Here is a 22365-nt window from a genome sequence, read left to right as displayed (position 1 = left end):
GTCGACGTTGCCAGCCCTGGAGGACGTGTAGACGTCCTGGAGGACGTGTAGACGAAATAAGCTATTTCGATGTAGTGTTCACGTGTAGATGTAGCCATAGTGTGACAGCTTCAATTAGATACAATTAAACCCATTTTAATAGCTTCTATTCAACTTCCTGAGTAAACACTGTACTGATGAGGTGAGGGGCAGTATGCATTGCATCTAATGTGGGTTATGGGTGTATAACCCTATAACACTGCCTGTCAGAACTTGCTTGGGAATTATGCTGAGACCCACCACAATGAAAAGGTTATTTCCAATCACTGAAGCAGCCAATTATTGACTGATTTATAAAGTACATAGTGGGGAGAGGAGTAAGGCTACTTTATGGGAAATAATTATTTCAAAAGAAGACATTACAACTGGATATTTGTGGGGAACAAGATAAGTTTGTGTCTGGACAAAACCATATGTCATTATAGTGCTTAATCTCTAAAAAGGCTTCAGTTGCTTTCATTGCTCTCTGGTGGCTTGCCAGTGGCTAATCTTGATTAACCATGTCCAGGCCACAGTCCTGAATTTCCCCTCCCATGATCTATGCTGAAGCACTACAGAGCCTAAGGTGTGCCACTGTAGAATTTTAAGTGTGGACACGTCTCAGGCTTCTCCATACAAAGTATCCTTTCTTTCCACTAGGATGTATTACTTCACCTCACGTTCGTGATTAAACTGCTCAAGACATCATTGTTATTCTTAAGAAAGCACGCACATTTTCACTCTCTCACCTCTTTGGTAATTAAAAAAAAACCCTTTGTATATGAGAAGATGGTCTCCATGCTTAAAGTGTATTTTGTCATTATCTACAAATCATTCCCAGCAATTTAGAATGGAAGAAGATCAAAAAAGTTAGCCATAATAGATATGAGATACTACTATAAAAATACATATTCTTACTAATGAAAACTTTAAATCCATTCATCCTTCCAGTATATGAAAGTCCAAAAAAGCAGGTTATCTTGCTTTTCAAAATGCTGGTCAATACAGCTCAATCACAGCTATACAATGCTTCAAGGTTTCCCTATTGTCTCACCAGTCCACCTTTATTACATAAAAACAGATGAGATGGAATTTCCCTATTGAATTCTTTTAAAGAAGGATTTCCCTAGATAAAAATCCCATGTTCAGTGAGACAGTCTCTCATCACTGAAATGAGCTACCCCATCTAAACCCACTTCATGCTTTAAAGGCACCTCAGTGGGACAAAAGTGATGTGTGCTTGAAATTGTTTTGGCAAGTTTAAAATACTTTATATATTAGTGCATAGTTACTTCTTAGTTTTAATAAGCTCTGCTGTCCAACATTTGTTTTGGAAAAACAATTCCTAAATCAATTCAGAAAATAAGCTAAACTTTATTCTGTCATAATTGTGGGGGAGCCTGTCTTGCACAAAGTATGAGTAAGTGATAAGACAAGTTTAGGTCAGTCTGGTGCAATACGTGCATGCAGATAAGGTCTAAAGCAGGTTTGCAGAAATGTGTCTGCCTGTGCTTAAGGTGGTCAGGCCAAGTGTAACCATAAGCAGTGCAAAACAGCATGCTATGATGGAAATTTCCAGTCAGATAAGTGTAAAAGTTCACCAGACTTAAAACAGTTAACCACAAAAGGGTAAACAGCTTATGAAAATAGAATAGACAAGGTGAAGTAATATAGTATAGGGAATTACAAATTAGAATATCTATACACAATGTGCAGTTAATCATTATTATAAACAACCAGGTCGAGCTCATAGAATCATAGAATTCTAGGGCTGGAAGGGACATCAGGAGGTCGTCTACTCCAGCCCCTTGCCTAAAGCAGGATCAACCCCAACTAAATCATCCCAGCCAAAACTATGTCAATTCATGACTTAAAAACCTCTAGGGATGGAGATTCCACCACCTCTCTCGGTAACACATTCCAGTTCTTCACCAATCTGCTGCTGGAATAGTTTTTCCTCTTATCCAACCTACACCTCTCCCTCTGTAACTTCAGACCATTACTCCTTGTTCTGCCATCTGTCACCACTGAGAACAGTCTCCCTCCATCCTCTTTAGAGTCCCCTTTCAGTAAGTTGAAGGCTGCTACCAAATCACCTCTCAGTCTTCTCTGCACCAAATCTCTCAGTTTCTCCTCATAGGTCATGTGCTCCAGCCCTCTAATAATTTTCCTTGCCCTCCACTGACCCAGCTTCAATGAGTCCACATCCTTTCCATTGTGTGTGTGGGGGGGGGGGGAGCTCAGAACTGGACACAATACTCCAGATGTGGCCTCACCAGTGCCAAGTAGAGGGGAATAAGAACTTCAGTTGATCTGCTGGAAATGCTTCTCCTAATGCACCCAAATATGCTGTTAGTCTTCTTGTCTACAAGGGCACACTGTTGACTCTTATCCAGACTCTCAATCACTATAATCCCCAAGTCCTTTTCTGCTGCACAGCTACTTAGCCAGTCGGTCCCCAGCCTTTAAGAATGCTTTAGATTTCTTTGTCCCAAGTGCAGGACCCTACACTTCTTGTCGAACGTCATCAGATGTCTTTTGGTCCAATCCTCCAATTTGCCTAGATCACTCTGGACACTATTCCTACCCTTCAGCATACCTACCCATCCCCTAGTTTATTGTCATTTGCAAATTTGTTGAGGGTGCAATCCAGTCCCTCATCCAAGTCATCAATAAAGATGTTGAACAATATTGGCCGTAGAATTGATCCTTGGGGAACACCACTTGAAACTGGCCACCAACCAGATATTGAGCCATTGACTGCTACCTGTTGGGCCCATCTATTAAGCCAGATTTCTATCCATCTTACAGTCCATGCATCTAATCCATACTTCCTTATTTTACGGGCAAGAATGTTGTGAAAGACTATATCAAAAGCTTTGCTAATGTCAAGGTATATCACACCCAGTGACTTCCCCATGTCCAGAAATCCAGCTACCTCATCATAGAAGCTAATCAGATTGGTCAGGCATGACTTGCCCTTGGTGAATCCAAGTTGACTACTCTTGATCACTTTCCCTTCTTTCAAGTGCTCCAAATTAGATTCCTTGGGGATCCTCACCATGATTTTTCCAGGGACTGAGATAAGGCTGACTGGTCTATAGTTCCCAAGAGTGTCCTTCTTTCCTTTTTTTAAACATGGGCACTACATCTGCCTTTTTCCAGTCATCCAGAATCTCTCTTGATCTCCATGAGTTTTCAAAGATAATAGCCAAAGACTGTGCAATGACATCTGCTAACTCCCTGAGTACCCTTGGATGCATTATATTTGAATCCATAGATTTATGTACCTCTGTCTTTTCTAAGTTGCTCTGAACCTGTTCTTCCCCCACTGAGGGCTGCCCAGCTCCTTCCCATACTGCACTGCCTAGTGCCATAGTTTGGGGAACTGATCTTGTCCGTGTAGACAGAGGTTAAAAAAAATCATTCAGTACTTCAGCCTTTCCCACATCATCTGTCATAAAGTTACCTCGGTCATCCTGTAACGACCCAACACCATCTCTGATCACCCTCCTATGTTAATATGTCTGTAGAAGCCCTTGCTGTTACCCTTCACATTCCTTGCTAACTGCAGTTCCAATTGTGTTTTTGCTTTCCTTATTACTCCTTCCCATTCTCCAGCAATATATTTATACCCCTCTTTAGTCATCTGTCCAAGTGTGCACTTTTACATGCATACTTTTTGAGTTTGATCTTGCCAAGGATTTCCCTGTTAAGGTATAGAATATATTTATGCAGAACTGAGGTGCTCATTGGGAAGGAATGAGCAAGGTGCTCCCACATACCTTGCTCACAAGAACTATTCAAGGAGGTGAACTGTTCAGACTGGCACAAACTTTCTGGTCATCTCAACTTGTGAGAAAACAGAGGCCATGACTCCCTGTCTGGCACCCTAAGTCTGCGTCATGGGTGACCTGCATAGGATGCGTGCACAGATGCATTGTTAACATTAATTATAAAGTTTGTAATAAAACAGCAGTTGTGTAAATAGCCGAGTTGAGTGAATAGTTGAGTTCCCTATGCCTGGTGTAAGCTGCAGGAGGAGAATTTCCCTATCAGCATAAGATCTATGGCAATTCACAGAGGTGGACTAAATTGGTGTTTTCTGGCTCCTCTCATATCCACTAATTTGAACACAAAACAATAATGAATAGTTTCTCAGTCTACAGGATAGTGCTATGAAGCATTGTCAGCAACAAGTGTAGTTGCCCCATTAACGGATCCAATTTGCATTGTCCTAAGCAACTGTGGTGAGGTGCCTCAATTCCCATTGATCATGAACTCCATAAAGACACTGATTCTGTTTCTCATTACAACAATATGTAAATCCTAATTCTTCTTTGTTCTACCTGTGGCACCAGTGATGCTAATTGTCCACAATATCTTGAGTGTGTTAACTTCTTCTGCTTACAAGGTGGAACCATTTAGTATTTAGCTGTGATATTACAATTATTTTTCCCAGACTTGAGGAGCTCTGTGGAGTTCTAAATGTTGTCTCTTTCACCAATGGAAGTTGGTCCAATACACTTTATTACATCACCAACCTAGTATCTCTCAACTCCTATTGAAATAGATGAGAGAATTCAGGGCTTTGTAGGTCTGGGCCTAATGATGGAAGCTTAACACACAACCAAAAATGTGCACAAGAAACTTATTACTTGTGAGACGCCATCATGGGATTCATACAGGTACTTAGGCATCTAACTCATTGATTTCAATAGGAGTAATATAGCAAAGAGTCTTGTGAATTTCACCTTAGGAATCACCAATCTATCTCAAGTGTGTGTGCAGTTTGGGGGCAATCCACATTACATAATTAATCTGGTATAATTATATCATTCAGGAACAGAACAAATGCTGAGCAGTGTCTTTATACCAACTTAAGGTCAGCAGGAGAGCTTCTTAAACTGCTGTTACTCCACCTCTGTGAATTGCCATAGATATTATGCTGATAGGAAAGTTTTCTTCTTTCATCTTAGAGCAGAGGTAGGGGACCCCTGGCCCACAGTCCATATCTGGACCACAGCTTGCCTGGATCTTGCCTGGATCGGGACCTTGAGGCTCAGGGCTCCCCTCCCCTGCATCCAGACTGCTGTGGAGCGGAGGGTTTGGAGCTGCGAGCCTCACAGGTCAGATCAGACAAGCCAGGGCAGATCCAGATGCTGCTCACTGCCATTTCCCCTTCCCAGAGCCTTCATTGCGCTACTCTGATTGGTTGGAATTCTGGCCAATCAAAGCAGCAGACTGTGGTGTCTGAGAGTGGAAGAGGGGGCACAAAGTCATGTGCATCTGGGGGTGCTGCCCAGGGAAACTACACCTCCAGGACCAAGACAGCTCCAGTGCCCACCTCCTCTCCAGACCCCCTCTTCTACCCCTTTCCTACACCCTCCTACCCACTCTGACTCCCCACCCCACCCTGGTCCTGTCCCCTTCCTCCCAGACCTCTCACCCTCACCATAACCCCTCCCTTCCAGATCCTATGCCCCAAACCTTCCTGCACTCCCATCCCAGATCCCACCACTTTCCTACACCCCCTATTGATTATATCCCTCCATCCACAACCCACTCCTGCACACCTGCCTCCTCAGATCACCCACCCCAAGACCACACATGTACCCTCCCTCCTATCCAGACCACACACCAAAAGCACAATTCCTGGAAGCCCCCTCCCAAACTACTGAGCCCCTCATCCTCTGGTACACCATCCCCAGAACCTAGAGAGGTCCACAAAATGTACTAGCCCAGGCTTCTACATTTTTTGGGGTTTTTTTCAGTGAAGACCTCATCAGTGAGAGGGTTTTTGTTTGTTTGTTTGTTTTTTTTTTTTTTTTTTTATTTCTCACTTGTGCAGCCTCCCGACCTGAAAAAGGTTTCCCACCACTGACCTAAAGAGTTTTCATTAAGGTGCTATAATGGCAGAGCTGCAATAGTACAACTGTGCCAGTGCAGTGTTTTGAGTATAGATCTGCCCTAAGAGAAGTTTAGTGTTTGTTAAAGGCGAAAATAAAAATGTTAGAATACTGATCCAAAAATACAGAGAAAATGTATTTCAGCCTATTACTTTTCCTTTTTGTCAGTAGCTGTATTCAGAGCTTTTTGCTGAAAATTTCTCTCACACATATGCATTTTTCCCACCAGTCAACTACCAATAAAAACTTTGCCTTTTGCTGACTATGCCCTTGTTGAACAGAACTTTTGCTACTACTGTGTTGATAAAACAGTAGTCATTATTTTTCCTTAAGCTAAACCTGTTCCCTGTGTGACAGGCAATGAAGACTGTTTCAGAGATGTGGCTACCTCTGATTATGCATTTTCCTACTGAAAGGAATACACCATATTATTGTCTCACGTTTTAGCCTTTGGTCTTACCAAATGTATTTTACCTTCACAGCTCATTATGCACCTCAGATATTATTCCCTTCCATTTCATGTACTATTAATTGATTTTTGTCCAACAAGACAGAAAAGGTTTACAACTTTCAGGTTGCGCAGAAAAGGAAAACCATGAGCTATTGATATTTTAACCACTCCACACAGTCTTAACTGGATGAAAAAGTTGTAACTGCAGTATGCACATGAAATAAGACCTTTAAAGCCGTCTTCCTGGAAGTATAAAAATAATTCCTTTATGTATTTTTTCTTTGTACTTTGAAATGCTTTACTCTATTAAGCCAGATTGTCACACTGTAAAATAATATTGGCAGCTAACTAAAGTCCACAACAGCAGAAAGAGTCAAAGGGACCATTAAATATCGACTGGAGGAAGGGCTTTGTGAACCTTGCCACTCTAGAAATCTGTTTGGTTTTCAGGAGGATCTGGGGTGTCTCCAGAAATACAGTGAATTCCATTATCAGAAATGGTATGAATAAATGTTTAAGAGAAAACAAGACAGAGCTGTGACCTGTAGCCTACAGTGATGAAGAACCAATTATTAGTTTCCTTAGCACGTAGGAAAGTAATTGAGGCAAGGCAGAGCAGATTAAATAATGGACAAAAAAATAACACTTCTGTGACAACCCTAAATCGTTCAGTCAAATATTTTAATTTAATAATAGGCATTTGTTTTGTTGACTGTTATCTAGCCATTAATGTTAGGATTCATAAAAAGTATACAGATTCCCCACCTAATGAAATCAGGTGTTGGGTGCCTAAATACAGTTGTGAATTCCATCCTAATACTTTGACATGAGTACCTAGATTTATGATTGTTATACGTTTGCAAAGTTTTTTGTTTTGAATAAACACCTGGGCTTGATTTCCAAACTTGCTGAGTGCTCACAGATCCAACAGTCTTCAAAGAGCTCTGCACATGTGAATGCTTCTGAAAACCACCACCCTCTGAAACGTTTTCAAATGAGCACATTTCTGAAAAATTCAATTTAAACTAAGTTATATAAAGAATTTTGCTATATGACTTCTATTCTGATACCATGGATAAATTCCAAATATAGTCATAATCTGGAGAGGGCAGATGGCACAACAAAGTTGCACAAGCTTATGATAACAAACATTCTGACTTGCAGTAGTATTTCTACTGAATATTGCTTCTTAGTTCTTTCTTTGTGCAGAGCTTCAACCTTTATTTAAAGGGTCAGGAAAGTCTGACCTGCCCTTGAATGTAATAAATTTATAATCAGGAGTCACAAAGAACAACAGCAGATTTTCCTGGATAAAATATATTCCCAAAACAGAGGTGATTAAAAAGATTCAATTGCTACCATCTATGAGCCTGATGTTGCAAAACTGGACCTTGTATTCTTTTAAATAATTCTATTTTAGCAGAGCTCCAGCTTATGCTTTTCCATTGCGCATTAAGGTTCCTTCTGCATGGCCTTCAACCCAAGAATTTTTAAGGGAGTCTTCACCCTGATATTATAAAACTACATTCATTTTGAAATTAGGATATGTAAAATAAAACATACTCTTGGGAAATCTGGGTGGGTTGTCATTGACATCGGTGAGAGTTATGTTTACAGTGGTAGTTCCAGCTAATCCTCCCAGCTGTCCTCCCATATCCTTGGCTTGGATGAGGACTTGATATTGTTCTTTGACCTCTCTGTCCATGTTTGGCAAAGCTGTTCTTATTATACCTTGGAGGAAAAGAAAGAAAAGATGCACAGTGCACATAAGCCAAAGGTTCTGTTTTCTTTTCTATGTACACTGTTGGTCAGATTCTCTGATAAGTTCATGAACTGGCAGTTCCTATTTAAACACCGAAATGAATTGCTCAGATTTTCAAAAGAGCTCAGCACTCAGTAAGGGCATTTCGAAGTTGCCCCGGCACTTTGAAGTACTGGTGGGTGTGCCACGGCTAGACGCGTGTTGGTACTTCAAAGTTTAAAATTTCGGAGATGCCGCAGGGGGGAATTTGCCTAATGAAGTGCTGCCTATGCACGGCAGCACTTCATTAGTAAACTCCCAACACCCTAATTACCATCCTTCCTTTGAGGGAAGGTGGTAGTGTAGACAAGCCCCCATAGAAAGACTCATATTCATTTCAATGGGAGAGCAGAAGGAAGCTTACTTATAAAGTATTATATCAAGGACTGTTGTCCTTCCACCCTGCCCACCCGCCCACAAATAAACATTTTGGATCATGGATTAAGACTAACAAGAATACTTTGACTAAGAATGTGAATGAGATGAGAATAAACACCTCCCATATCATGATGGGAAAAGCACAAGGGTGCATCTACACTAGGAACTAACTTCGAAGTTAACTTTGAAGTTGGGCACTACTTCGAAGTATCCAGCAGTCTATTCACATTTTCCCTTACTTCAAAGTTAACTTCAAAGTACGGAACCCAACTTTGAAGTCTTTACTCCATTCCCAGGAATGAAGTAGTGCCCTACTTCAAAGTTTAGCTTAGAAGTAGGGTGTGTGTAGACACTCAATTTCAAAGTAAGCAACTTCAACGTTATTTTTGTAGAGTAGACACAGCCAAGGATAGTGTGGATAAAAGCACACGGACATGAATGGAAGTAGGAGTGAAGTGTGCAAAAAATAAAATGAACTCCATGCCTTCTGTGCAAAAAGTGGTGTTTGGTTATAAAAGGGATCACTGGTACAGTGATTTCTGAAAATGCTTTTTGAAGAGGGCATGGAAAACATCCTACCGGAAATTGCAAATATTGTTTTTTTTCTTGAGAACAACTTGGAACAAGTTGTCATCTTCTATCGCTTTCATTTTATTTTGTTAAAAATGTAGGATACTGTGATCAAATACATGGCAGACACAGACCAACACAATATCACTTAATATAATTAAACAATATTTCTCAGAAATGGCTCAACACAAGCAGTTTAATGCAGACAGTCTGTGTAGTTACAAAATAAACAAGTTAGTGAGGGATTATTATTGTTCCATAGATATTATCTATAAAAATTTGGCTGGTTGGTTTCAAAAAATCAGTCTTTTCCCCATGGCTGTGTCTACTCTTGCATTTCTCTTTCAAAAAAGCATGCAAAATGAGGGAAATCAAAAATGCAAATAAGACGCAGATTTACACATCTGGCATCTCATTTGCACATTCTTCTTTCGAAAGAGTTTTTTTCGAAAGAAGCAAAGCAGCGTAGATGGGAAATGAGAAGAAGAATTCTTTTGAATATGGGGTTTACTTTCAAAAGAGCTGCAACTATACTGCTTTTTTCTTTAGAAAAAAGTTCTTTTGAAAGAAAAATATGCAAATGCGGTATCAGATATGTAAATATGCACTTCATTTGCATTGTTGATTTCCCTTATTTACATTCCTCTTTTGACAGTGCAATGCTAGTGTAGACACAGCCCTTTTGTTACAATATACCCATAGGAATATAAAAAAAATTCTCTATTGATCTTCTAGTGATTTCTTTGGCAATTAAATTGCACCAACCATAGAAAGAATGGGATTAATAAATTTGCAAAGCTCATTAAGAGTCTAAAAATAACTTTGGATTGGATTCACCACTGGTTCAAATGATCCAAAAATTCCTAATACATTGAATTGTATAAGAATGACACTTTTCTTTGTAACATTGATGATAATAGTAACAGTTATCAATAATAATGCACTTTCTTCCTCAGCATTGCAGTTAAAGCATTAAACAATAGTTAAAGTCTCAAGCACAAGCACATATGTTTACAATCCTGAAAGAAGAGTTGTGATTCTTTTCTTTTCAAAGGCTCAGTGCTGTTCTATTGGGTACACTTTTCAAGGTAGAAGTCCTTGGCAATTAAAGCTCCAGGAGTATAAAAAATAAGATAAAATACACATTTAAAAAGTAAATAAAATTCTAAAGTACCATATGTCTATTACTGGAGATTGAAAACAGAAAAAGAAGTATTTTTAATATTTATTTTTTGTAGTGGCAAAATGTTTTTGTAAACTGGAACACTATCAGGTTTACACTGAAAACTCTTCCCTTTTCCATGGCTTTGCAATCTGAAATGTTTTACAACATATATCTTATATTCAAGTCCAAGAAATAAACAATCATGGAAATTAATTTTTCTACTTGTTAAACTAATAGAAGACAACAAAATAATGGTAAAATAGATAAATAAAATTGAGGTGTTCTGAACTCTTTGTAACAAGTAGGAAATATTTCATGAAGAAGAGTTGCAGTTCACCTTGATTTTTATATTGTTTTTTAAAGAACACCCCAACAGATTATCTTCCCAACAGATTATAGTACATAAACAATTGTCAATCTAGCAGTGAAATTAGTGAAATAACTTTTTGCTTTTCCTCTCTGGATGTTGGAAGACATTCAGTAGTGTTTCCCATGAGATTTCTGTCTCCAATAAAAAAGCGAATAATTTTAATACAAAAATATTCCATTGGTAATAGTTATCCTTCCCTTTGCACACTCTATATTAAAAAAAAACTAAATAAAAATGGAAAATAACTTCTTCTATTAAAAGACACATTTACATGGATATTTCAGAAAAGCTACGTCTACACGTGAAGCCTACATCGAAGTAGCAACATCGAAATAGGCTATTTTGATGAATAATGTCTACACGTCCTCCAGGGCTGGCAACATCGACGTTCAACATCGACGTTGCGCAGCACCACATCGAAATAGGCGCTGCGAGGGAATGTCTACACGCCAAAGTAGCACACATCGAAATAAGGGTGCCAGGCACAGCTGCAGACAGGGTCACAGAGCGGACTCAACAGCAAGCCGCTCCCTTAAAGGGCCCCTCCCAGACACAGTTGCACGAAACAAAACAAGATCCACAGAGCCGACAACTGGTTGCAGACCCTGTGCATGCAGCATGGATCCCCAGCTGCTGCAGCAGCAGCCAGAAGCTCTGGGCTAAGGGCTGCTGCACACGGTGACCATAGAGCCCTGCAGGGGCTGGAGAGAGCATGTCTCTCAACCCCTCAGCTGATGGCCACCATGGCGGACCCTGCTATTTCGATGTTGCAGAACGCGGATCGTCTACATGTGCCCTACTTCGACATTCAACTTCGAAGTAGGGCGCTATTCCCATCCCCTCATGGGGTTAGCGGCTTCGACGTCTCGCCGCCTAACGTCAATGTTAACATCGAAATAGCGCCCAACATGTGTAGCCGTGACGGGCGCTATTTTGAAGTTAGTGCCGCTACTTTGAAGTAGCGTGCACGTGTAGACACGGCTAAAGTGTATTTAATACTCTAAAGCCGTTTCTACACAGGCCACTTTCTTCGAAAGTGGCATGGTAATACACGGCACAAAATATGCTAATGAGGCATGGATGCAAATTCCCCATGCCTCATTTGCATTCGCTCATGTGATTTGGAGTCTGCAAGACTGTTCTTCCAGACTCCAAAACACCGTTTAGAAGCGTGGCCCCAGGGGAGCTTCCAGAAGGAAGTCCTTCTTCTGGAAGCCCCTTCTTCCAAGGGGCCTCTGCAAGAAGGAATTCCTTCCAGAAGACCCCCCTCAGGGGCCACGCTTCTAAATGGTGCTTTGGAGTCCGGAAGAACGGTCTTCCGGACTCCAAATCATGTGAGCGTATGTTAATGAGGCATGGGGAATTTGCATCTGCGCCTCATTAGCATATTTCGGGCCGTGTATTACCATGCCACTTTCGAAGAAAGTGGCCTGTGTAGAAATGGCCTAAAGGTCTATCTACATGGGCACAAATCTTCAAAATAGCCATGCTAATGGCCATTTTGAAGATTACTAATGAGGCACTGAACTGAATATTCAGCGTCTCATTAGCATTAGCATTAGGATGCTTCCAGCCCTGGCGCTTCAAGAGCGCCACTTTCGAAAGCATGTGGCTCGGTGCGGCTCACTGATCAGAATTAGGGGATTTTGAAAGGTGCAGGTCCTTTCGAGAAGGACCCCTGTGTAGCCACGCCGAGCCATGAGCTTTTGAAAGCACCGCAGATGGAAGCGTCCTAATGCTAATGAGGCACTGAATATTCAATTCAGCGCCTCATGAGTAATCTTCGAAATGGCCATTAGCATGGCTATTTTGAAGATTTGTGCCCATGTAGACAGACCCTTAGAGTCTTAAATACACTTTCTGAACTATCCATGTAAATGTGTCTTTTTATAGAAAAAGTTGTTTTCCATTTTTATTTAGTTTTTTTTAGTTCGAAATATGGCTATTTGTGCCCATGTAGACACAGCCTAAGGGTGTGTCTACACATGCACTCCTCTTTCAAAAGAGGCATGCAAATGAGGTAAATCGAAAATTATTTATGTAATGGGAAGAAGGATTCTTTTGAAGATGGGTTTACTTTTGAAAAAGCAGCGTCTACACTGGCTTTCTTCTTTCAAAAGAAGCTCTTTTGAAAGTATAATATGCAAATGAGGTAAATTGAAAATGAAAATGAGGTATATATTTGCATATTCAGCACCTCATTTGCATGCCTCTTTTGAAAGAGGAGTGCATGTGTAGACACATCCTAAAGTAGAGCAAATCATAGCTGGATATAACAGTTAACGGGGAACAGGAATTTACAAGTCAGCATATCATCTTCCTCTTCACAAAGATCAGAATTTTGAAACCACAGCTTACTGTACGTGAACAGATCTACATGCATTAAGTATTGCACCAAATATTGCCAGCTTTCACCATTTAAAATCTTTTACCATTAACCACCCGGCCTTGAATATAGATGTTGAGTATGAACTGGCATACAATATCCTTGAGGTTGCCAACATATTGTCAATCATATAATGAGTTGCATGCAGACAGGCTCTGCACCTGGACTCTTCTCCTGCAATCTTAATGAAGAGTCAGGGGTCTTCCCCAATGGAGCAACTTAGGGAAAATAAGCCTCTCTTCCTGATTTTGCAAATAAATTTATGGCTTATTAATGCTAATGGGAGCATTCCCACTGAATCCATTTAGACTTTAACAAGTGTAACTGGGGAGGGGAGGAGATTTATGGACTGAGATACGTGAGGTTTCAAACTTGCACACAAATACTTTACCATGTGAATATCATCTATGCTATCATATTGCTGCTGTCTGTTGTTTTTTAGCTACAACCCAAAGAGCTCTGTTTTCCCTTTTTACTGAAAAAAAAAATCAGAAGCGGAATACTTATATTCAGGGAGTGTCCTGTAATGGACCACTTTCTCTCTGCAGTGAATTTTGTTAGTGGTTCATTACAGTTTTTTGGTTCCCTTTTCAATTTCTTTCCCTTCCTCACAAGATTTAATTCAAAATAAGCATTAGGTTTTAAGATTTTTTTCTAGGTGTCTGAGGAAATCAGATTTTGCGTTCGAAGGTAGAGTCATTGAACACAGCTTGAATACTGCTAAATGGAGTGTGTGACAGTGGAATGTGCCTTTGGAGAATATGCACTAACAACGTTGTGCAGCTTCTATCTCCAATTATTGAATAACCTTTGAGAAAGAGTCTTTACCATGTGTTCAAGTATACCTTCCCTGGGAGGAGAAATTCTAGTCGTTGGAAGGGGCATATGGGTGACAATTCTCGTACACATTCAAGATATAGTTGTAGAATTTAGTGTGTGGATTCTTAGTTCACTTAGTGAATTATTATATAGAGGAACAGGAATGACATTTTAAAATGTAGGCCATGAGGAAATAATATAGCCTCCTTTTTTCCTCTGCCAACATGGCCTGCAGAAGAAGATGCCAGGGATCAATCAGATGTTCACTATCTCAAATTTAGAACATGCAGTGCAAGACTCACTGCAAGAGAATTCTTCCTTCTAGACAAGCAGACTGCAAATTGAGTAAACAGGATAAAGACTAAGATTTGGATTTGAACCATACAGGAAAAAAGAGAAATAACACTGGAAATGAACAGCACAAAAAGACAGAAGTAATCTTAATAGTGTGGAAATTACAGTGCCTCATGAAAAACCTCTTCAGCACATACGTATTTTACATGTTCCAATTTATTCACGGCAGGTTGTAATTTATTCAAACCCCAGTCTCTGCCCAAAGCAGATGTATAACAATGTGCTGGATTTGGGGTATTTATTTCTATAAACAGCAATAAAGCTGGCCACTAGGATGTTTAATGAAGGTTTGAGTGTTTGGAAGGACAGTCATAATTGTTTCTGATGAAATATTTACCTGTTTTAGGATCAATGGAGAAGTATGGCTGCCCCTGAAGAATGCTATAAACCACTCTGGCACTGTTCCCATATGTTGGATCATCAGCATCGGTAGCTTTGACCTGAAGCACGTAGGCACCTAGAAAAAAATAAAGATATTTTAATTTCCAAAAGAAAACAAAGACCAGTAATACAAAGGACATAGTATATAGACTCGCCCTTTCTACTGAAGGCAACTGCTCTCATTTCTGTCTATTTGGAAACAGGGAGAGAACACTGTAATCTTACATTTCCACACTGACATAAATGTAAGTTGCATCTAGAGTAGATGGGAAGGGAAAGGAAGTTGGGCAGACACCCACTCTTCAGATGACCCTCACTAGCAGGTTGGAGGGGATGGATGTTGGCAGGGAAAGCAGCAAACCCTTGGAAATGTAAGAGTGTGTGGGAGTAACAGGATAATCAGTTTCCCCTTCCAGAGATGTCTAAAGATAAGAGGGAGCCTGCCTACACCCTGTAGTGGGGAAGGCATTTCGTGCGCATTTTCACTATTTTAACACTCACTGGGGACAATGCAGTTTACAAGTCTGGCTTTAAGAGTATGGATTTGCATAGATATCAAACTCCAGATGCAACTTCTGAGTTCCAGTACTCTGCAAACCAAAATTATCAGCAGGGTTTGTTGACATTTATGTGAGTGCTCAGTACCACTTAAAAACAGGCTGCATATTTTGGTTTACTATGTTTGGATATGTGTACTTAATTTTAGACAAGACTAAGTATTTGGATCTTTGTAGTCCATAGCTTTAGTAATAAAAACACAAATATTGCTTATTTTGCATAACAGCTCACCATAGGAATTTTATTTTCCCACTCTGTCTCCTTCCAGAAACGGGGATTTTACTGCTGTATTTATGAATAATATTGGCTCTGATGACCTCACTTTTAGTTAAAATAAGAATATTATTCCAAGTCTGAAAATATATATTTAAAGTGCAGGGGAACTGATCTTGCTCCTGCTGTGGGAGATATACCAGAATTAATAGCATCAGGACTGTGAAGAGGCTTATTTATTTACCAAAATCTTCTTCCCTTCACACATGAAATAGACACTGGTGAAAATATAGTTTCAGATTTGGAAAGTGGGCGCCTAGGTGTAGCTCAAGGCATGTGAAAAATCCACAATTCTGCATACAACTGGCATTTGCAAAGTAAAATGTATAAACTGGCATTGAAACCAGTATTTGTGACGATAACCACCTGAACCACCTGCAGACAGCTCACAAAATACTATCTGACTAATGCCACAGCCTCTTAGCAGAAAACTTTTTTGTGCAAGAATACAAGTTCAAAAAGTAGTCTGCACATCGTGAACAACATATTTTATTCAATTAGATGAATTTATTTAATCTATCTGCCTTGGTCAGTTTCAGATAGCAATACTGCAGAAATAGAGTACCTTTTTATCTAGCTCTGCCTGGAATTTATATCAGATGTGTTTATAGGGGCTTTACAGTAAGATAGACTGCCTTGTGTCCATACTTACAGAGTATGTTTCCTACCTTTCCTCTGTGCCTCACATTGAGTAGTTCTGAAACTGTGGTCTAAAGCTCATTAGGGTGGTCTGCAGAGAGCAAACTGGCTTTTTCTTCATGTTTCTCCTGCTAAACTATATGGCTACGTCTACACGTGCACCCAACATCGAAATAGCTTATTTCGATGTTGCGACATCGAAATAGCCTATTTCGATGAATAACGTCTACACGTCCTCCAGGGCTGGCAACGTCGATGTTCAACTTCGACGTTGCTCAGCCCAACATCGAAATAGGCACAGCGAGGGAACGTCTACACACCAAAGTAGCACACATCGAAATAAGGGAGTCAGGCACAGCTGCAGACAGGGTCACGGGGCGGACTCAACAGCAAGTCGCTCCCTTAAAGGGCCCCTCCCAGACACACTTTCATTAAACAGTGCAAGATACACAGAGCCAACAACTAGTTGCAGACCCTGTATATGCAGCACGGACCCCCAGCTGCAGCAGCAGCAGCCAGAAGCCCTGGGCTAAGGGCTGCTGCCCACGGTGACCACAGAGCCCCGCAAGGGCTGGAGAGAGAGTATCTCTCAACCCCCCAGCTGATGGCCGCCATGGAGGACCCCGCTATTTCGATGTTGCGGGACGCGGATCGTCTACACGTCCCTACTTCGATGTTGAACGTCGAAGTAGGGCGCTATTCCCATCCCCTCATGGGGTTAGCGACTTCGACGTCTCGCCGCCTAACGTCGATTTCAACTTCGAAATAGCGCCCAACACGTGTAGACGTGACGGGCGCTATTTCGAAGTTGGTGCCGCTACTTCGAAGTAGCGTGCACGTGTAGACGCAGCTTATTACTTACATAATATTACTAATCTGTCTAATTAATTGTGATAGTTGACAAAATGATTTTAAACACTCATTTATACAGACGGGAGTGAATGGGAGGGAAGGGGAAACATGATACTCTGTTAGACAATCCTTTTTATCTGACTACAGCAAGTCACAGTGGTATCACACTACAGTAAGTCTGAGAATATCTAACCTTCTCCAGAGAACACCCAGGGATACCACAAATGCTGCAAAATTATTAGCTATAAAGACAATTGGAATATTTTTAAATTTATATTCTCCGGATCTGAAGAAGTGGGTCTGTCACACGAAAGCTCATCACCTAATAAATTATACTCTCAGTCTTCTAGAGACTACAGGACTGCTTTGTTTTTTTGTTAAGATACAGACTAACACAGCTACCTCTCTGAGTGATGTGCATGTCAAAGATTATTTAAAAAGTAATGGGTTGAACTGGTAGAGGAAAGTAGTCCAATATGGTCAAGGGAAAAGTTTGTGGTGATTTTTTTAAAGAATCCCACTTACACATCCTTACTCATTTGCCAGCAATGCTGGAGGAATTGGAACCAAGAGTGTAAACAAATTGTAGAGTTGCTCCAGTTACAGATGGTCGTTGTCCAAAGTAAGATACCACAGGAATTTTTTCTATACCCTCCTGATGATCATAGGACCATGTGAGAATTCATGAAAAGTGGTTTGACTAACAATGCTCATCATGTTTACAAGGTGAAGGCATGTTTCTATACAGTTAACTTTTAAATGAAAGGAAAGAGTAGAGATGCAATAATTAAATAATACTGCAGAGATCATCTGCATTCATTTCAGAAACTTTGGATTGGTCTTTGATTTGCTGAAGGATGGGAATATAAAACTTTAGAGGCCATGAGGTGCCACAGAAGATCAAATTCATAGTTAAGATAATAATATGGAAGCACAGCATGCTCAGACATTTATGTCTAATGTTTAATCTAGTACAAAATCAAGATAACACAGTGTGTGCTGGGTAGCTCTGTTGGGAACTGGGGGAGGGAGGTGGAGATAGACAGACATTGGGTTGAAGTTTCCCTCTCCTTGCCAGGTTAAGAAGCAGCATGTTTCATAATATGTACAAAACAGTCCATGGCCTCTTACCCACACAGTGTACATAGGGAAGACTACATACCAAGGGATCTGTCCGTTCCAAACCTGCCACCTCCCACTGGAATGCAGCAAACCCTAATAAAGCTGAATTCTGTACTAGGCGTGGGGGAGGCACAGGGATTCCACGGTATATCCTTCATGGTGCCTCCTGAATTTTGCCCCCCACCTCTCACCTTGAAAAGTAGAACTTCACAAGTTCATCTTCCAAGGGATTCCTAGCACTGTGGAGGAAAAGGCAAGATTTTTTCCCCTTGCTGCTTAATTACACTGACAGGAACGACCCCCTAAACACTCCACAATCCAGGTTACCTGCTATTTACTAGACTATTTATTCACATATTCAAGCCAGTCAAAGTAATAACCAGACATAGCCTATAGGATAATTTTTACTATGTATTAATTTGCAGTGCATGAGGCTTTTTATGACCTCGGATATCAGGTAAAAGAGGCTGTGTATTTGGTTTCCATAGGTGTCTGAATATCCTTGAGCTGAATAAACACACATTGTTAGCTAAGTTGGGGATATGTCAGTATTTCACTTAAGGCTGTCATATAATTGCAGTTAACTCATGAACTAAATCAAAAAGTCAATCAGTAGAATACCAAGTAAAATGTTTTGAATATTTTGGGGTTTTTTCCTACATTTTAAAATACATTGATTTCAGTGACAACACAGTGTGTACAGTGCTCTCTCTTTGTTATTTTTGTTTCAAATATTTCCACTGTAAAATTAACAAAATAAATAATATTTTTCAGTTCACCTCCCACAAGTGCTGAAGTGCAATCTCCTACCATGAAAACACAATTTACAGATGTAGGGAATGTGGCAGAAGGAACGCAGTGCTGCTGAAGGCTGGGAGGAATGAGTCTCCCCTATGTCTACACGTGCCCCAAACTTCGTCGAAGTTTACTAATGAAGCGCTGAAATGCATATTCAGCGCTTCATTAGCATGCGGGCGGCAGCCGCGCTTCGAAATTGAAGCTCCTTGCCGCTGCGCGGCGCGTCCAGACGGGGCTCCTTTTCGAAAGGACGCCGCCTACTTCGGAGTCCCCTTATTCCCATGACCTCATTGGAATAAGGGGACTTCGAAGTAGGCGGCGTCCTTTCGAAAAGGAGCCCTGTTTGGACGTGCCGCGCGGCGGCAAGGAGCGTCAATTTCAAAGCGCGGCTGCCGCCCGCATGCTAATGAAGCGCTGAATATGCATTTCAGCGCTTCATTAGTAAACTTCGAAATGGCCATTTGCATGGCCATTTCGAAGTTTGGGGCACGTGTAGACACAGCCCCAGAGGTCATCTGCATAAGAATGCAAAAGGTGTGCATGTGTGATACCTTTTCAGGCAAAGCCTAATGGGTAGCAAGTAAGCCACGAGATTTGGTCTATTGTAAACATGTAGTTGTAAAATCACAATTTAAGCTGACGCTTAATGCGGGAGTTGTGAGATCTCACCAATGCTCTGGGTTGTTGTGGGGGACAGGACAGTTGCCTTAGCTGTGTAAGACATTGATTACACAGGGGTCCCTGGTTTAAAGCATTGTGAGAAAGAGGGGAGGGGTACTGGTTGAGCCAGCTTGCTGAGTGCCTTGGCTATATAGCTATAAGCCTGGCTTGACTAACCCTCCCTACCTGTTAAAAGATAGAGCTGGATACTAGGGTGTTTGTGAAACCCTATGCTAGAGATACCAAGAACTAAAATCACAGAGTGGCAGCTGAGGCCACACAGAGCTGAAATCACTGGGTTGTACCTTAGGGCAGTCCCAAGCAGTGGGGTTAGGACTGGTGGACAACAGCAGGAGGCTGGTAGGAGCAGCTGTTATCCCCTAGTCCTAACCCCACTGCTTAGGACTGCCCTAAGGTACAACCCAGTGATTTCAGCTCTTGGTGTGGCTAGTGTGGGGTTTCACAAACACCCTAGTATCCAGCTTTATCTTTTAACAGCTGGGAAGGGTTAATCAAGCCAGGCTTATGGCTATATGACCAAGGCATAGGCAGGACCAAGGCACTCAGCAAGCTGGCTCAACCAGTACCCCTCTCCTCTTTCTCACAATGCTTTAAACCCGGGAGCCCTGTGTAATCAATGTCTTACACAGCTAAGGCGACTGCCCTGTCCCCCACAACAACCCAGAGCATTGGTGAGATCTCACAACTCCCGCATTAAGTGTCAGCTTAAATTGTGATTTTACAACTACATGTTTACAATAGACCAAATCTCATGGCTTACTTGCTACCCATTAGGCTTTGCCTGAAAAGGTATCACACATGCACACCTTTTGCATTCTCATGCAGATGACCTCTGGGAGACTCATTCCTCCCAGCCTTCAGCAGCACTGCATTCCTTCTGCCACATTCCCTACACAAATATAGGTTTTTGTTACACAGCTCCACTCAAAACCAAATCATAAAACTTTAGATTCTAAGAGTGCAGTCAGCCCTTCTTGTTTGACGTATTACTAAGAGAAGCAAGTATCACAGGGGTAGCTGTGTTAGTCTGTAACCGCGGAAAAAATGAGAAATCTTGTGGCACCTTATAGACTAAGAGAACATGCATGCATCTGATGCCCACGAAAACTTATGCTCTAAAATATCTGTTAGTCTATAAGGTGCTGCAAGACTTGTTTTTAAGAGAAGCAGGTTTGTTTACGTTTATGGGCACTAATGCCTGCTTTTTATTTACAGTTTTACCTGAAAGTGAGAGTTCATGTTCACATGGCACTTTTGTAGCTGGCATTCCAAGGTATTTACATGCCAGATATACCAAACCGGGGTGGGGAATCTTTTTTTAGGTTGGGAACTACTGACCCACAGAAAAATCAGTAGGGAACCATATAAAAGTGATAAGCAAAAAAGTGAAATGCCTCACTCCCTTCTTGCTCCTGCATCATAGGCTGAAGGGTCGAGAAGTTGGGATTGAGGTTTAAGGCTTCCTCCTAGGCCAAATCAACTCTTCTGTGGGCCTGGGGTAGGACCAAAAGTGTCTATGGGAGTGGGTGTGTGTGCGTGCAAGTTTCAGTGTGTGGGAGGGGAGTCCTGGAGAGTAAGTGTGGAGTCTGGGTGGGAGGAAAGGTACAAGGGGGGCTGGGGTGGGTGTTTGCGATCTGAAGGGAAAGGGGGTTTCAGGAGCAGGCTGGGGTGGGGGTCTGGGCAGGTGAGTGTGCCAGAGTAGGGTGGAGGTCTGAGAAGGATGAAGGTGCAGGAGCAGGGTGGTGATGTGGGGTCTGGGTGATGTGGGTCTCTTACCTCCATGTGCCACTGTGACCCACTCCCCTGGCCTGGGGGAAAAGCAGCATAGCAAAAAACTCCCTGGAGAGACTCCTTTGTCACTAACTGGCACAGCCACCTGCTGCTCTGATTGGCTAGAATTCCAGCCAGTCATAGTGGTGGGGGAAGCCTATCTCTAGGTTGTTGTTCCCCCAGACAGGGGAGGGGAAGGAGGAGCGGTGGTAGTGGCAGCACCACTTCCTGCCCCCACAAGGCAGACCATGGCAAGATTAAACCCTGGCTTGCCTGACCCTCGCCCACAAGACTCAGGGTTCCACATCTCCCACCTGCAATGGGCTGGATGCTAGGGATGAGAGCCCTGACCCTAAGGGCTGGATCCAGGCAAGCTGCAGCCTGCTTCTAGTCTGGCTCCCCACCCTAGTACTAAAAGTCAAATGTCCCTTTATGCTCTGGCCACAGTTACAGAGGACATGTTTCCACACTGGTGATGGTCAATAAAAAAATAAATGTGTCTTAATTAAATTTGTGACTGAACTCCTTTGGAGGAGAATTGTGTGTTTCCTACGCTTTTTTTTTCACCTGCATTCTGCCATATATTTCATGATATCGCCATCTTGGATGATGACTCAGCATATGCTGTTATCACTGCAGATTTGACAAAGCATAAAGATTTCTATAAGACAGCTATCATACTCAATTCAAGATTTAAGAATCTGAAGTGCTTTCCAAAATGTGAGAGGAACTGGGTGTGGAGCATGTTTTCAGATTGTTAGAAGAGCAACACGCCAATGTAGCTGTGTCTACACGTGCACGCTACTTCGAAGTAGTGGCACTAACTTCGAAATAGCGCCCGTCACGGCTACACTTGTTGGGCGCTATTTCGATGTTAACATCGACATTAGGCGGCGAGACGTCAAAGCCGCTAACCCCATGAGGGGATGGGAATAGCGCCCTACTTCGACGTTCAACTTCGAAGTAGAGACCGTGTAGTCGTTGCGCGTCCCACAACTTCGAAATAGCGGGGTCCGCCATGGCGGCCATCAGCTGAGGGGTTGAGAGACGCTCTCTCTCCAGCCCCTGCG

General features: G+C 41.7%; 1 protein-coding gene across 2 annotated transcripts in view; it reads right to left on the bottom strand.

The window, feature by feature from the left end:
• Nucleotides 1–22365, bottom strand: part of CDH12 (cadherin 12) — a 255751-nt gene that overhangs the window by 90941 nt on the left and 142445 nt on the right. The window contains exons 3-4 of one of the 2 annotated variants that reach the window (XM_074985953.1): nucleotides 14559–14678; nucleotides 7942–8109 (exon numbers count right to left, since the gene is read on the bottom strand). In XM_074985953.1, the coding sequence (XP_074842054.1) occupies nucleotides 7942–8109; nucleotides 14559–14678 (288 nt within the window). The remainder of the gene's footprint in view (nucleotides 1–7941; nucleotides 8110–14558; nucleotides 14679–22365) is intronic. The other variant, XM_074985954.1, reaches the window with a different exon arrangement.

Source organism: Carettochelys insculpta, chromosome 2, assembly GCF_033958435.1.
Source record: "Carettochelys insculpta isolate YL-2023 chromosome 2, ASM3395843v1, whole genome shotgun sequence".
Lineage (NCBI taxonomy): Eukaryota > Metazoa > Chordata > Testudines > Carettochelyidae > Carettochelys > Carettochelys insculpta.
Note: the sequence above shows the minus strand (reverse complement) of the source record. Positions and strands in the feature narration are given on the sequence as shown.